This window comes from Heteronotia binoei, chromosome 4 (assembly GCF_032191835.1).
Source record: "Heteronotia binoei isolate CCM8104 ecotype False Entrance Well chromosome 4, APGP_CSIRO_Hbin_v1, whole genome shotgun sequence".
NCBI classification, from domain to species: Eukaryota; Metazoa; Chordata; class Lepidosauria; order Squamata; family Gekkonidae; genus Heteronotia; species Heteronotia binoei.
This window is the reverse complement of record NC_083226.1, coordinates 173,049,985-173,062,092: the sequence shown is the minus strand read 5'-3', so window position 1 is coordinate 173,062,092 and position 12,108 is coordinate 173,049,985. Positions and strand designations below refer to the sequence as shown.

The window sequence follows — 12,108 nt, the reverse complement described above, 5'->3', positions numbered from 1 at the left end:
CATGCATTATCTTGTAAACCTCTATCATGTCACCCCGCAGTCGACGTTTCTCCAAGTAGAGTCCCAAGCGTTTCAACCTTTCTTCATAGGGAAAGTGCTCCAGCCCTTTAATCATTCTAGTTGCCCTTCTCTGGACTTTCTCCAATGCTATAATATCCTTTTTGAGGTGCGGCGACCAGAACTGCACACAGTACTCCAAATGAGACCGCACCATCGATTTATACAGGGGCATTATGATACTGGCTGATTTGTTTTCAATTCCCTTCCTAATAATTCCCAGCATGGCGTTGGCCTTTTTTATTGCAAACGCACACTGTCTTGACATTTTCAGTGAGTTATCTACCACGACCCCAAGATCTCTCTCTTGGTCCGTCTCTGCCAGTTCACACCCCATCAACTTGTATTTGTAGCTGGGATTCTTGGCCCCAATGTGCATTACTTTGCACTTGGCTGCACTAGTCCAGCATCCTGTTTCACATACTGGCCAATCAGTTCCTCTGGAGGTCCAACAACAGGGTAGAGAGACCAAGGCCTTCACGGAACATAAGAAGAGCCTTACTGGATTAGACCAGTGATCCATCTAGTCCAGCATCCCATCTCACATACTGGCCAACCAGTTCCTCTGGAGGTCCAACAACAGGGCATACATGCTGAAGCATTTCCCTGATGTTGCCTCCTGGCACTGGTATTTTGAGATTTATTGCCTCTGAAGTTTCCTTTAGTCACCAACAGGGCTCGTAGTCACTGATAGACCTCTCCTCCATGAATCTGTCTAATCTCCTTGTGGACTGTTAGATGGAAAAGCAGCAAATGGGGTCACTGCCTCCCCCCCAAAAAAACCCACCCTGTTTCCATACCTCCTGAAAAAACACTGGTGAGTAATTCAATAGCATGGGTTGGACCGCTCATATCTGGAGTCCTATCTTCATTCAGCCACAAAGCTCTCTAGGTGACCATGGATCAAGCACTATCTCATTGTCTAACTTTCCTCAAAGGGCACATACAGGATGACTCCACTGAATTTCTTGAAGAAATTGCAAGATACCCATCCAAAGAATTACGATTTGGGGGGGGGGGGTGAAACTCAGTGTTAAAACCAGGGTCAAACATGGTTCAGGCTTGTACCTATTAAGAGAGATCTAAGAAGTGCCTTAGAGTCTGACCACATGCTTTCCACATGGGATGTCCCAGGTTTGACCCCTGACATCTCCAGTGAAAAGTATCTTCAATAGCCTTTCTTGGAGTGATGCTGCCACTTATCTCGATGGGTCAGTGGATTGACCTGATATCAGGCATCTTCAAATGGATTGAGGATATTTTTGTGAGTGCCTTAGTTATGTGCAACTGGGGGGAAAGTATTCCTAGATGCAGTGCTTGCTTCATAACTAAGAAACTCCCATTCCCCAGAAGTCCTGCCCCATGAAGTCTGGGACAACCCAAAAATGTTTTTTTTACTACCTTTCTGCCCAATCTGATATAGATGAATAATGCATACTGTCCAGTACCTTGTTAAAGGGTTGGAACACTTTCCCTATGAAGAAAGATCAAAATACTTGGGGCTCTTTAGCTTGGAGAAATGTTGACTGAGGGGTGACATTACAGGTTTACAAGATAATGCGTGGGAGAGAGAAGATAGAGAAATAAGTACTTTTCTCCCTTTCTCACAATACCAGAGCTCCTCGGCATTCAATGAAATTGCTGAGCAGTTGGGTTAGAACTGATCAAAGGAAGCACTTCTTCACCCAAAGGGTGATTAACACATGACATTCACTACGACAGGAGGTGGTGGTGTGTGGTTAGCCACAGTGTGTGTGTATGTATAAAATTTGTGGTTAGCCACAGTGTGTGTGTGTATGTATAAAACTTCTTGCCACTGTGTGACACAGAGTGTTGGACTGGATGGGCCATTGGCCTGATCCAACATGGCTTCTCTTATGTTCTTATGGTGGCTACAAGCATAGACAGCTTCAATGAGGTGACTGGATAAGCATATGGAGCAGAGGTCCATCAGTGGCTATTAGCCACAGTGTATTGTTGGAACTCTGTCTGGGGCAGTGATGCTCTGCATTCTTGGTGCTTGGGGGCACAGTGGGAGGGCTTCTAGCCCCACTGGTGGACCATTGGGCTGATCCAACATGGCTTCTCTTATGTTCCTATGAAATTGTATAGCTTATATCTTCAACATTTATGTATTGCGGGGCTAGATACTATATTTTAAAAAGTTTGAGCCTTCTCTTTGATACTGGGCTGGTGAAACACACACAGAGATCAGTAAATAAGATTTGAGATCAGTTACCCTAACATTCTTTTTGATGATTTCCTTGTTCATCAGCATTCTTCCTTCAGATAGTTCGATCCCCGAGAGAGGAAAGAGGACTTCTCCAATGATGTCATCTCGGGAAAACCTGTCAAAACTCAGGATCATAAAGTGAAGGCTTAGATCTTGAACTTGGGTATACGGGATCCCATAGAATGTAAAGGTTTCATCAAAAGCAGGATCTAAGGTTTTCCTCAGCACACGCGTTTTCACCTTGTGTTTCTTCTCAGGGAGTATTGTCATTTTGATGTACGGATCAGAAGTCATTGACTGCTCGTCCATGGCTGGCAAGCCGCACGCTTCTTTGATGTTCACCATGAACGCTTTCTTCTCAAAGTTGTACTCAATGGAGAAGAACAGAGTCCCTAATTTATCTTGTTTCTCCTCAGAAGATACTGAAGTTATGGACTTCAGGCTATCAGGGGATACTGAATCTTTCTCCCTTTCTGGAAAGAGCTTTGGAGTAAAGTTCTCAAGATCAGAGGAACTTGGGATTTTAGGGATTGTTTTGGGGAAGTTTCCATTCAGGTCACGTTTCTCCAGGTCAAGGTGAAGAGAGCTCTTTGGCATCACCAACTTGCCTTTGACTTCGTTTTTGTCATCTGCACCAAACTTCTTCTTGCTGTTGAGGTTCTCAGGATAAATGTCAACCCCCTTCAGCACATGGACAAATTTGTACGGAGGGGTCTTATTGGACTTGGACGATTTGCGTTGGCAGCAGATCCAAGCAAAAAGAGAGACGGTGAAGACCAGCCCAAAGGCACTGAAGATCCCAACCACCGTTGGAATTTCATCTGGAAGTCAAAGCAAAGGGCAACAAACGCATGAATGCCGGATCAAAGTCAAAGTAGCCTAACGAGAGACGTGCGAGAGTGAACGAGAAAGAACCGCCCCAAACACTATCCAACCATATGCACATACATCCTGTGCCCCCTGCAGGTATGAACACAAATGTTAAAAAAACATAGTTTATTGTTGCTTAATGGCTGAGGCGAGCACAGTTGCAGTATAGTAATTGCAATAAAAGACACTGTTCTTGTCAAATTCTCTACTGCTGTAGATAAAAAATGCATGCATTCGCTCGGCACAAAACACTTCAAGCTCATCTTCCCGCCTTCGTACTTGTCTTTTTAGTCTGTAGATAAAAGGGAATTGAAAATGTGAACTGCTCATATGCACGCCATCCACTTTTATATCCGTCAACAGATTTGCCTTTATCTTCAATGAACGAAATACCATTATGATCCCTGGGAGCGGCCTGGGGATCCCCCAGAATTACAGCTCATCTCCAGACTACAGAGTTCAGTTCTCCTGGAGAATACAGCTGCTTTGTAGTGTGGACTTCATGGCATGATATCCCACCAAGGTCTTGCACTTTCTAAAGCTTTCTAAAGCACAGGAGGTGGTGGTGGCTACAAGCATAGACAGCTTCAAGAGGTGATTGGATAAACCTATGGAGCAGAGGTCCATCAGTGGCTATCAGCCACAGCATATTGTTGGAACTCTCTGTTTGGGGCAGTGATGCTCTGTATTCTTGGTGCTTGGGGTGGGGCACAGTGGAAGGGCTTCTAGTCCCATTTGTGGACCTCCTGATGGCACTTGGGTTTGCTTTTGGGGGGGGGGGCATTGTGTGCCACAAAGCATTGGACTGGATGGGCCATTGGCCTGATCCAACATGGCTTCTCTTATGTTCTTATCTCAAGAGTGTTGGACTGGATGGGCCATTGGCCTGATCCAACATGGCTTCCCTTATGTTCTTATCTCAAGAGTGTTGGACTGGATGGGCCATTGGCCTGATCCAACATGGCTTCTCTTATGTTCTTATCTCAAGAGTGTTGGACTGGATGGGTCATTGGCCTGATCTAACATGACTTCTCTTATGTTCTTATCTCAAGAGTGTTGGACTGGATGAGCTGTTGGCCTGATCCAACATGGCTTCTCTTATGTTCTTATCTCAACAGTGTTGGACTGGATAGGCCGTTGGCCTGATCCAACATGGCTTCTCTTATGTTCTTATCTCAAGAGTGTTGGACTGGATGGGCCATTGGCCTGATCTAACATGACTTCTCTTATGTTCTTATCTCAAGAGTGCTGGACTGGATGAGCCGTTGGCCTGATCCAACATGGCTTCTCTTATGTTCTTATCTCAACAGTGTTGGACTGGATGGGCCGTTGGCCTGATCCAACATGGCTTCTCTTATGTTCTTATCTCAAGAGTGTTGGACTGGATGGGCCATTGGCCTGATCCAACATGGCTTCTCTTATGTTCTTATGTGACACAGAGTGATGGACTGGATGGGCCATTGGCCTGATCTAACATGACTTCTCTTATGTTCTTATCTCAAGAGTGCTGGACTGGATGAGCCGTTGGCCTGATCCAACATGGCTTCTCTTATGTTCTTATCTCAACAGTGTTGGACTGGATGGGCCGTTGGCCTGATCCAACATGGCTTCTCTTATGTTCTTATCTCAAGAGTGTTGGACTGGATGGGCCATTGGCCTGATCCAACATGGCTTCTCTTATGTTCTTATGTGACACAGAGTGGTGGACTGGATGGGCCATTGGCCTGATCTAACATGACTTCTCTTATGTTCTTATCTCAAGAGTGCTGGACTGGATGAGCCGTTGGCCTGATCCAACATGGCTTCTCTTATGTTCTTATCTCAACAGTGTTGGACTGGATGGGCCGTTGGCCTGATCCAACACGGCTTCTCTTATGTTCTTATCTCAAGAGTGTTGGACTGGATGGGCCATTGGCCTGATCCAACATGGCTTCTCTTATGTTCTTATGTGACACAGAGTGGTGGACTGGATGGGCCATTGGCCTGATCCAACATGTCTTCTCTTATGTTCTTATCTCAAGAGTGTTGGACTGGATGGGCCGTTGGCCTGATCCAACATGGCTTCTCTTATGTTCTTATCTCAAGAGTGTTGGACTGGATCAGCCATTGGCCTGATCCAACATGGCTTCTCTTATGTTCTTATGTTATGTTCTTAAGCTTGATCCTCAATTCTCCAAAAGTTTCCCAACCTGGATCTGGGAACCCTAGCTGTGCCATGACATAAGACTACTAACTTTCATAACAAACAATAGCTCCTTGAGAAATGCTGGGTTCCTTGGTGCCCCCAGGCTAATTTTGGGCAGGAGCTCACAGAAGCGGAGCTCCGGAACCTCTAAATTTTATTGTGGTCTTTCTTTCTTAAAGGTAAAGGTAGTCCCCAGTGCAAGCACCAGTTGTTGCTGACTCCAGGGTGACATGGCATCACAACGTTTTCATGGTAGACTTTTTACGGGGTGGTTTGCCATTGCCTTCCCCAATCATCTCACTTTACCCCCAGCAAGCCGGGGACTCATTTTTCTGACCTCAGAAGGATGGAAGGCTGAGTCAATCTTGAGCTGGCTACCTGAATCAGCTTCCGCCAGAATCGAACTCAGGTGAGCAGAACTTGGACTACAGTACTGCAGCTTGCCACTCTGCACCATGGGGCAAGTTTCTTTCTTTCTTACCCACCCTCCCAGAAAAATACTTGCTTCTCAGCTCCATTGTTCCCACCCGCAGTGAGAATTTTGCTGAACTCTAAGATATTTGACAAACTTTCTAATATTTCCCCCCCACACACTGAGAAAATGGGAGAATAACCAAAAACCTATAAAGCAGACAGGTGGAAATCTTCATCATACCACTGAATTTAAGAAGTATGATGGCAATAAAGTTTTATTAAGGCAATTATAATTCAAGAAGCATTCTGAGGTAGATGCTGAGCTGATCTAATTTAGTGCACCTTCTGGTGATGTCAGGAGTGTGTGACCTAAGCAAACAAGTTGTGCTAATGAGCTCCAGCACCTCTTTTTCTACAAAATAACCCTAGATCAGACCAAGGAAAATTAAGTATATTCAGGGCTTTTTTTGTAGCAGGAACTCCTTTGCATATTAGGCCACACATTTCTGATGTAGCCAATCCTACCGGAACTTACAGTAGGCCCTGTACTAACAGCCCTGTAAACTCTTAGAGGATTGGTTACATCAGGGTGTGTGGCCTAATATGCAAAGGAGTTCCTGCTACTGTAAGCTCCAGGAGGATGGGCTACATCAGGGGGTGTGGCTTAATATGCAAAGGAGTTCCTGCTACTGTAAGATCCAGGAGGATGGGCTACATCCGGGGGTGTGGCCTAATATACAAAGGAGTTCCAGTTACTGTAAGTGCCAGGAGGATGGGCTACATCAGGGGGTGTGGCCTAATATGCAAAGGAGCTCCTCCTACTGTAAGATCACGGAGGATGGGCTACATCTGGGGGTGTAGCCTAATATACAAAGGAGTTCCAGTTACTGTAAGCTCCAGGAGGATGGGCTACATCAGGGGGTGTGGCCTAATATTCAAAGGAGTTCCTGCTACTGTAAGATCCAGGAAGATGGGCTACATCCGGGGGTGTGGCCTAATATACAAAGGAGTTCCAGTTACTGTAAGCTCCAGGAGGATGGGCTACATCAGGGGGTGTGGCCTAATATTCAAAAGAGTTCCTGCTACTGTAAGTTCCAGGAGGATGGGCTACATCCGGGGGTGTGGCATAATATACAAAGGAGTTCCAGTTACTTTAAGCGCCAGGAGGATGGGCTACATCAGGGGGTGTGGGCTAATATACAAAGGAGTTCCTGCTACTGTAAGATCCAGGAGGATGGTCTACATACGGGGGTGTGGCCTAATATACAAAGGAGTTCCAGTTACTGTAAGCTCCATGAGGATAGGCTACATCAGGGGTTGTGGCCTAATATGCAAAGGAGTTCCTGCTACTGTAAGCTCCAGGAGGATGGGCTACATCAGGGAGTGTGGCCTAATTTGCAAAGGAGTTCCTGCTACTGTAAGCTCCAGGAGGACAGGCTACATCTGGGTGTGTGGCCTAATAGGCAAAGGTGTTCCTGCTACTGTAAGCTCCAGGAGGATGGGCTGCATCAGGGGTGTGGCCTAATATGCAAAGGAATTCCTGTTACTGTAAGCTCCAGTAGGATGGGCTACATCAGGGTGTGTGACCTAATATGCAAAGGAGTTCCTGCTACAAAAAAAAAAGCCCTGAGTATAGCCATCTTTTTTTCTTTTGCTTTTTGCTTGCTCTGCCTCACTACCGGAGCCAAGAAGATTTTGCTCCAGTCTCTCTGAAGCAGTAGGTATCGCAGACTGCAATCCCTCACTCGCTCTCCCGCGCTCCAGTCTTTCCGAAGTTGGTAGGACTTGCTCCTAAGCCAACAAACGTACACAGCACTGGGCTGAAGAACCTAACTGTTCAGTAGAGCGGCACAAAACCCCAATCTCTTTCCCGCAACCTTCTTTCCCACCACCCAGAGGAACCGGCCCCCATCCCTACCAGCCAAAGGGCGCGGAGATACTGCGGCGAAGACATCTGGCCGGAAGAGGGACAAGGGAGGCTGTCATTAGCATTTCATGAGCAAGAGCAGGGTGGGGGCCAAGCGAGCACCGCTAATTGGAAATCCGATTCTGCCCATAAGTAACATTGCTAAGTGAGTCGGAGTGCAGAGCTGAGGGTTGGAGCAGCCGAGCCTTGAGTCTACATTCTCTGAGCAAAATGTGCGTGTGCCGTGGAGGGGGGGGGGGGAAGACTCATGAAATATTAATGCGATGGCATGGGTTGCGCAGGAAAGTAATCGTGTCTTTTACATAACTGCAGCCAGCATTCTAACAAATGATTACTGTCTTCTGTCTGGGTGAGATTGGGGGGGGGGGGGGGGGGGACCCAGCTCTCTGGAAAGGAAGAACAACGGCTTTTGGAGGGGGGGAGTGCAGTGGAGATGCAGGCTGGTTCTCTTGGACTCGTCAGATCTTTCCAGGTCAAAGAAGGGAAGAGAAATCCATTTCTGTGCACGTTACACAGCCGGAAACCTTATCATTGAAATGGAGTTTAATCGATGGGGAAATCTAAGCAAACACAAGTAAGCAGTTGAAGGGTTAAACCCCATCTCGTTACCCTCTCCCTAGTAGCTACACCGCTACTGTAGTAATCTGTGTCTGGCATGAGATGGGCTTCTTTGCTCCACCTCTGTGCTTTTGAGTTGGAAGGCTATGTCTGTCTGTCTGTCTGTCTATACACAGGAGGGGCTGTGGCTCTGCTTGGCATGCAGAAGGTCCCAGGTTCAATCCCTGGCATCTCCAGTTAATGGGACCAGGCAGAAGGTGATGGGAAAGACCTCAATGGCTAGAGCCATCAATCACTAGAGCATCTGCTTAGCATGAAGGTCCCAGGATCAGTCCCCAGCATCTCCAGTTAAAAGGACCAGATGGTAGGTGATGGGAAAGACCTCCGTGGCTCATCACTAGAGCATCTGCTTGGCATGCAGAAGGTCCCAGGTTCCATTCCCAGCATCTCCGGTTAAAAGGACCAGGCAATGGGTGATGGGAAAGACCTCAGTGGCTCATCACTAAGGCATCTGCTTAGCATGCAGAAGATCCCAAGTTCAGTCCCCGGCATTTCCAGTTTAAATGGACCAGGCAATAGGTGATGGAAAAGACCTCAGTGGCTCATCACTAGAGCATCTGCTTGGCATGCAGAAGTTCCCAGGTTCAAACCCCAGCACCTCCAGTTAAAAGGACCAGGCAGGAGGTGATGGGAAAGACCTCAGTGGCTCATCACTAGAGCATCTGCTTGGGATGCAGAAAGTCCCAGGTTCAAACCCCAGCATCTCCAGTTAAAAGGACCAGGCAGGAGATGATGGGAAAGACCTCAGTGGCTCATCACTAGAGCATCTGCTTGGGATGCAGAAAGTCCCAGGTACAATCCCCAGCATCTCCAGTTAAAGGGACCAGGCAGGAGGTGATGTGGAAGACTTCTGCCTGAGACTCTGGAGAGCTGCTGCCAGTCTGAGCAGACAATGGACCAGTGGTCTGGTTCAGCATAAGGCAGGTTCTTGTCTGTCTATCTATCTTCCCTACCTACCTACCTATCCATCCATCCATCCATCCATCCATCCATCCATCCATCCATCATCCATCCACAGCCACTCACAATTACCACACAACCTGGGTGTGTAGTATCTTTCACTAATCCTGATAGGATCAGATGCTGGAATCTCCAGGGTCAGTGAGTCATCTCACGCCCGCTCTGTGTCTGTGGTCCCTCACTGTGTCTGCCTGTGTTTTCTCGAGCATAACATGTGGCCGCGAGTTGAGACAAAACCCTGTCGGCAGTGAGGTAATGGCAGTTGCATAAGATGCCTCGGGAAAGAGGCCAGGTCGGATCATTAACTCGGCTGAACAGATTTTAACGGTCAATTGACACGTTTTTTTTCCCCCAAGTGCTCCTTTCAGATGCGTGTGGGTCTCCGGCAGCAGGAACGGAGCTACAAGCTACGGTTGCAGGCGCTGACGGTAAGAAGGCAACCACTAGATATCAATGACCCTTTTATCAGGTGAGCAAGCTGTCGCACATGAAACTGGAAACACCCGAGGGGGGTGGCACAGGAAGAACTTGGAACAGAATGTGCCGTGCAGTATCTGTGAGTGGGATTGCAATCTGCCTTTGTTGCCTAAATGGATTGGCTAGGTGTTACGGAAGCTATGTTGAAAGCTGGTAGAATCATACAAATGGAAGGGGCCTCCGGGGTCATCTAGTCCAACCCCCTGCACAATACACAACATTCGCAAGTACACACACACCCAGTGCCCCCTGCTCCATGCTCAGGAGATGGCAAAAAGAAAACAACAACAACAACAACAACTCCAGGATCTAGCCTGGAGAAAAATTGCATCCTTTCCCCGATGTGATGATCAGCATTTCCCTGGGTGTGTTAGAACGAACCCTTCCTGCCCTCCTTCTCATGAACTGCCTGAGTTCACAGAATCGACATTGCTGTCAGACTCAGGCTTGAGTTGAGAACCGGCTCTTTTTGAAAAAAAAGAACAGGGCAGTAGCCTCAGTTCAGAAAGGTGCAGTCTGGGATCCAGTCCAATCAGTCCGTTGGGCCAGCGCCCTCTGAACTGCCATCGCCTTCATCCCGTGACTTGAATGAAAGTCCGTTTGGCCCCCGCTGCCGTCGATGGGAACCCGGAGCTGCTGAAATCAAACTCCTCTGACTGCAAAGGAGTGCGGCTCCCCGTTGCATAAGGAGCCCAATGAAAGCCGGGCACTGACCCACCCTGCGAAGAGCTCGAAAAGAACAGCATCGCACCCATGGAGGTGACTCTCCAACTCTAAAAAGGCGACCGCCCTTTCTGGGGTTTAAACAGATGGAAAAAATACTCATCCCGAAAACTTTTTAAATTGCCTGCCTTGGAGGTCAAAATCCATCCATGGCCTTTGAAAGCCGGATAGCATTCTTAGATTTCCTGCAGGAATATGATACTAAGTGGGGGAAGGGGGGACACTGGGAAAATACTTTGCATGCACACAGTTCCTAGCATCACTGACAGCAGGCGAGAGATGGACACACGGGTGGATAGGTAGCGAGACGACCCTTGGAGAGACGAGTGGGCAGCTGAATGACTAATCTGTTTGAGTAAATAGCTATCTACCTCTCCGTCTCTCTCTTGGAGGAATCAGTCATGACAAATAATATTCGGGAAAGTATTTCGAATACGAGTTCGGGATGACTCATCCAACCCCTTCGACGCAGCTTCCAGAAACTGAAACCACAGCAAACAACATCTCCCTCCTGACTGCCAGATAACACCCCTTCTCTTCTGCTGGGGCCGTCTCAAGGGTGACAGGAACACATCTCAAAATCCTAAAACTTAACTTCTGTAAAAACCCACGCAGGCTAGGAAGGAAGCTTGAAAGGGGCTGCTAGTCAGAACAGAGTATCTGCATGATTCCAGTGCCGGATTCCACCCCCCGGAGATACAGAATGGCACAGAGACAGTTAATGCCTTTCTGGGAGACCTGAGTGACATTAGCTAAGCCTTCCACATTAGGAATTTAAGGAGATGCTTACCAAATTCTTCTCTGCTTGCTGTGATCGGAGCCATGTTGGTTGTTTCGGGCGCTCTCCAAGGTGCTGAAAACGCTCTTCCTTATCTCTCAGAGAGACAGAGAGAGAAAACCCAGCCAAGGGAATCTTGTTTTCCAACGTGATAAAAACACAAGCTCGAAAGATCGGGGAGGCTTTTAGAAAGAGGAGGAGGTTGAGTGGAAAGGAGCGGGGCGGGGGGAGACAGAGAGGAGGGAGGGTGTCGCTTTAGTCCTTCCCTTCTTGCCCAGCGATTCGTGAGCCCTCGTCCTGTGGTTGGGGATCTTCTGACTAGCAGAGCTCCGAGACTGAAGACGTGGTTGAAACCCAAATTGACGCAATCCTGACGCTACAGGACTGAAATCAGCACCTCCCCCCCTTCCCCCCCCCCCTCCCCACGCCTGGGAATTTAGCACACATCCATCAATTATTGTAACAGTTCTGCTGCAAGAGATTAGCTCACGTTCTTGGTCGGACCGAGATAACAATGCTAATTTCAGGTGGGGGGTGTGTGGAATTTTCCCAGTGTTTTATAAAAACACCGTCTGGCGTGCTGTTATTATTGTCAGACTCATCTTGGCTGTAAGGATGCTCGAAGGAGAGATGATGGAAGCTCTGGGGAGGAGGGCAGGGGGAGAGCTTTATTCCCTCTTTTTCTTTCTCAGTCTCTTTTTTTTTTTGACTCAGTTGCCAAATCGGTTGGATCCCCACTGAGGACATAGGGAAGAGAAATAGCTGCATTTCTTGGAATGGCTGGAAAATCTGTATCCCCCCCCCTTTTTTTTTTTTGAACAGAATATGTCTGGATTCTAGTAGAGCTAACTCGGTCTCTGTCTCTC

General features: G+C 47.7%; 1 protein-coding gene across 2 annotated transcripts in view; it reads right to left on the bottom strand.

The window, feature by feature from the left end:
* The window catches only part of SYT4 (synaptotagmin 4), a 31,943-nt gene extending 20,584 nt beyond the window's left edge, over positions 1-11,359 (bottom strand). For both annotated transcript variants that reach the window (XM_060236219.1, XM_060236221.1), the window contains exons 1-2: positions 11,255-11,359; positions 2,297-3,111 (exon numbers count right to left, since the gene is read on the bottom strand). In XM_060236219.1, coding sequence (XP_060092202.1) covers positions 2,297-3,111; positions 11,255-11,288 — 849 coding nt within the window. In that variant the 5' untranslated portion in view covers positions 11,289-11,359. The remainder of the gene's footprint in view (positions 1-2,296; positions 3,112-11,254) is intronic.
* Positions 11,360-12,108: the final 749 nt, after the last annotated feature.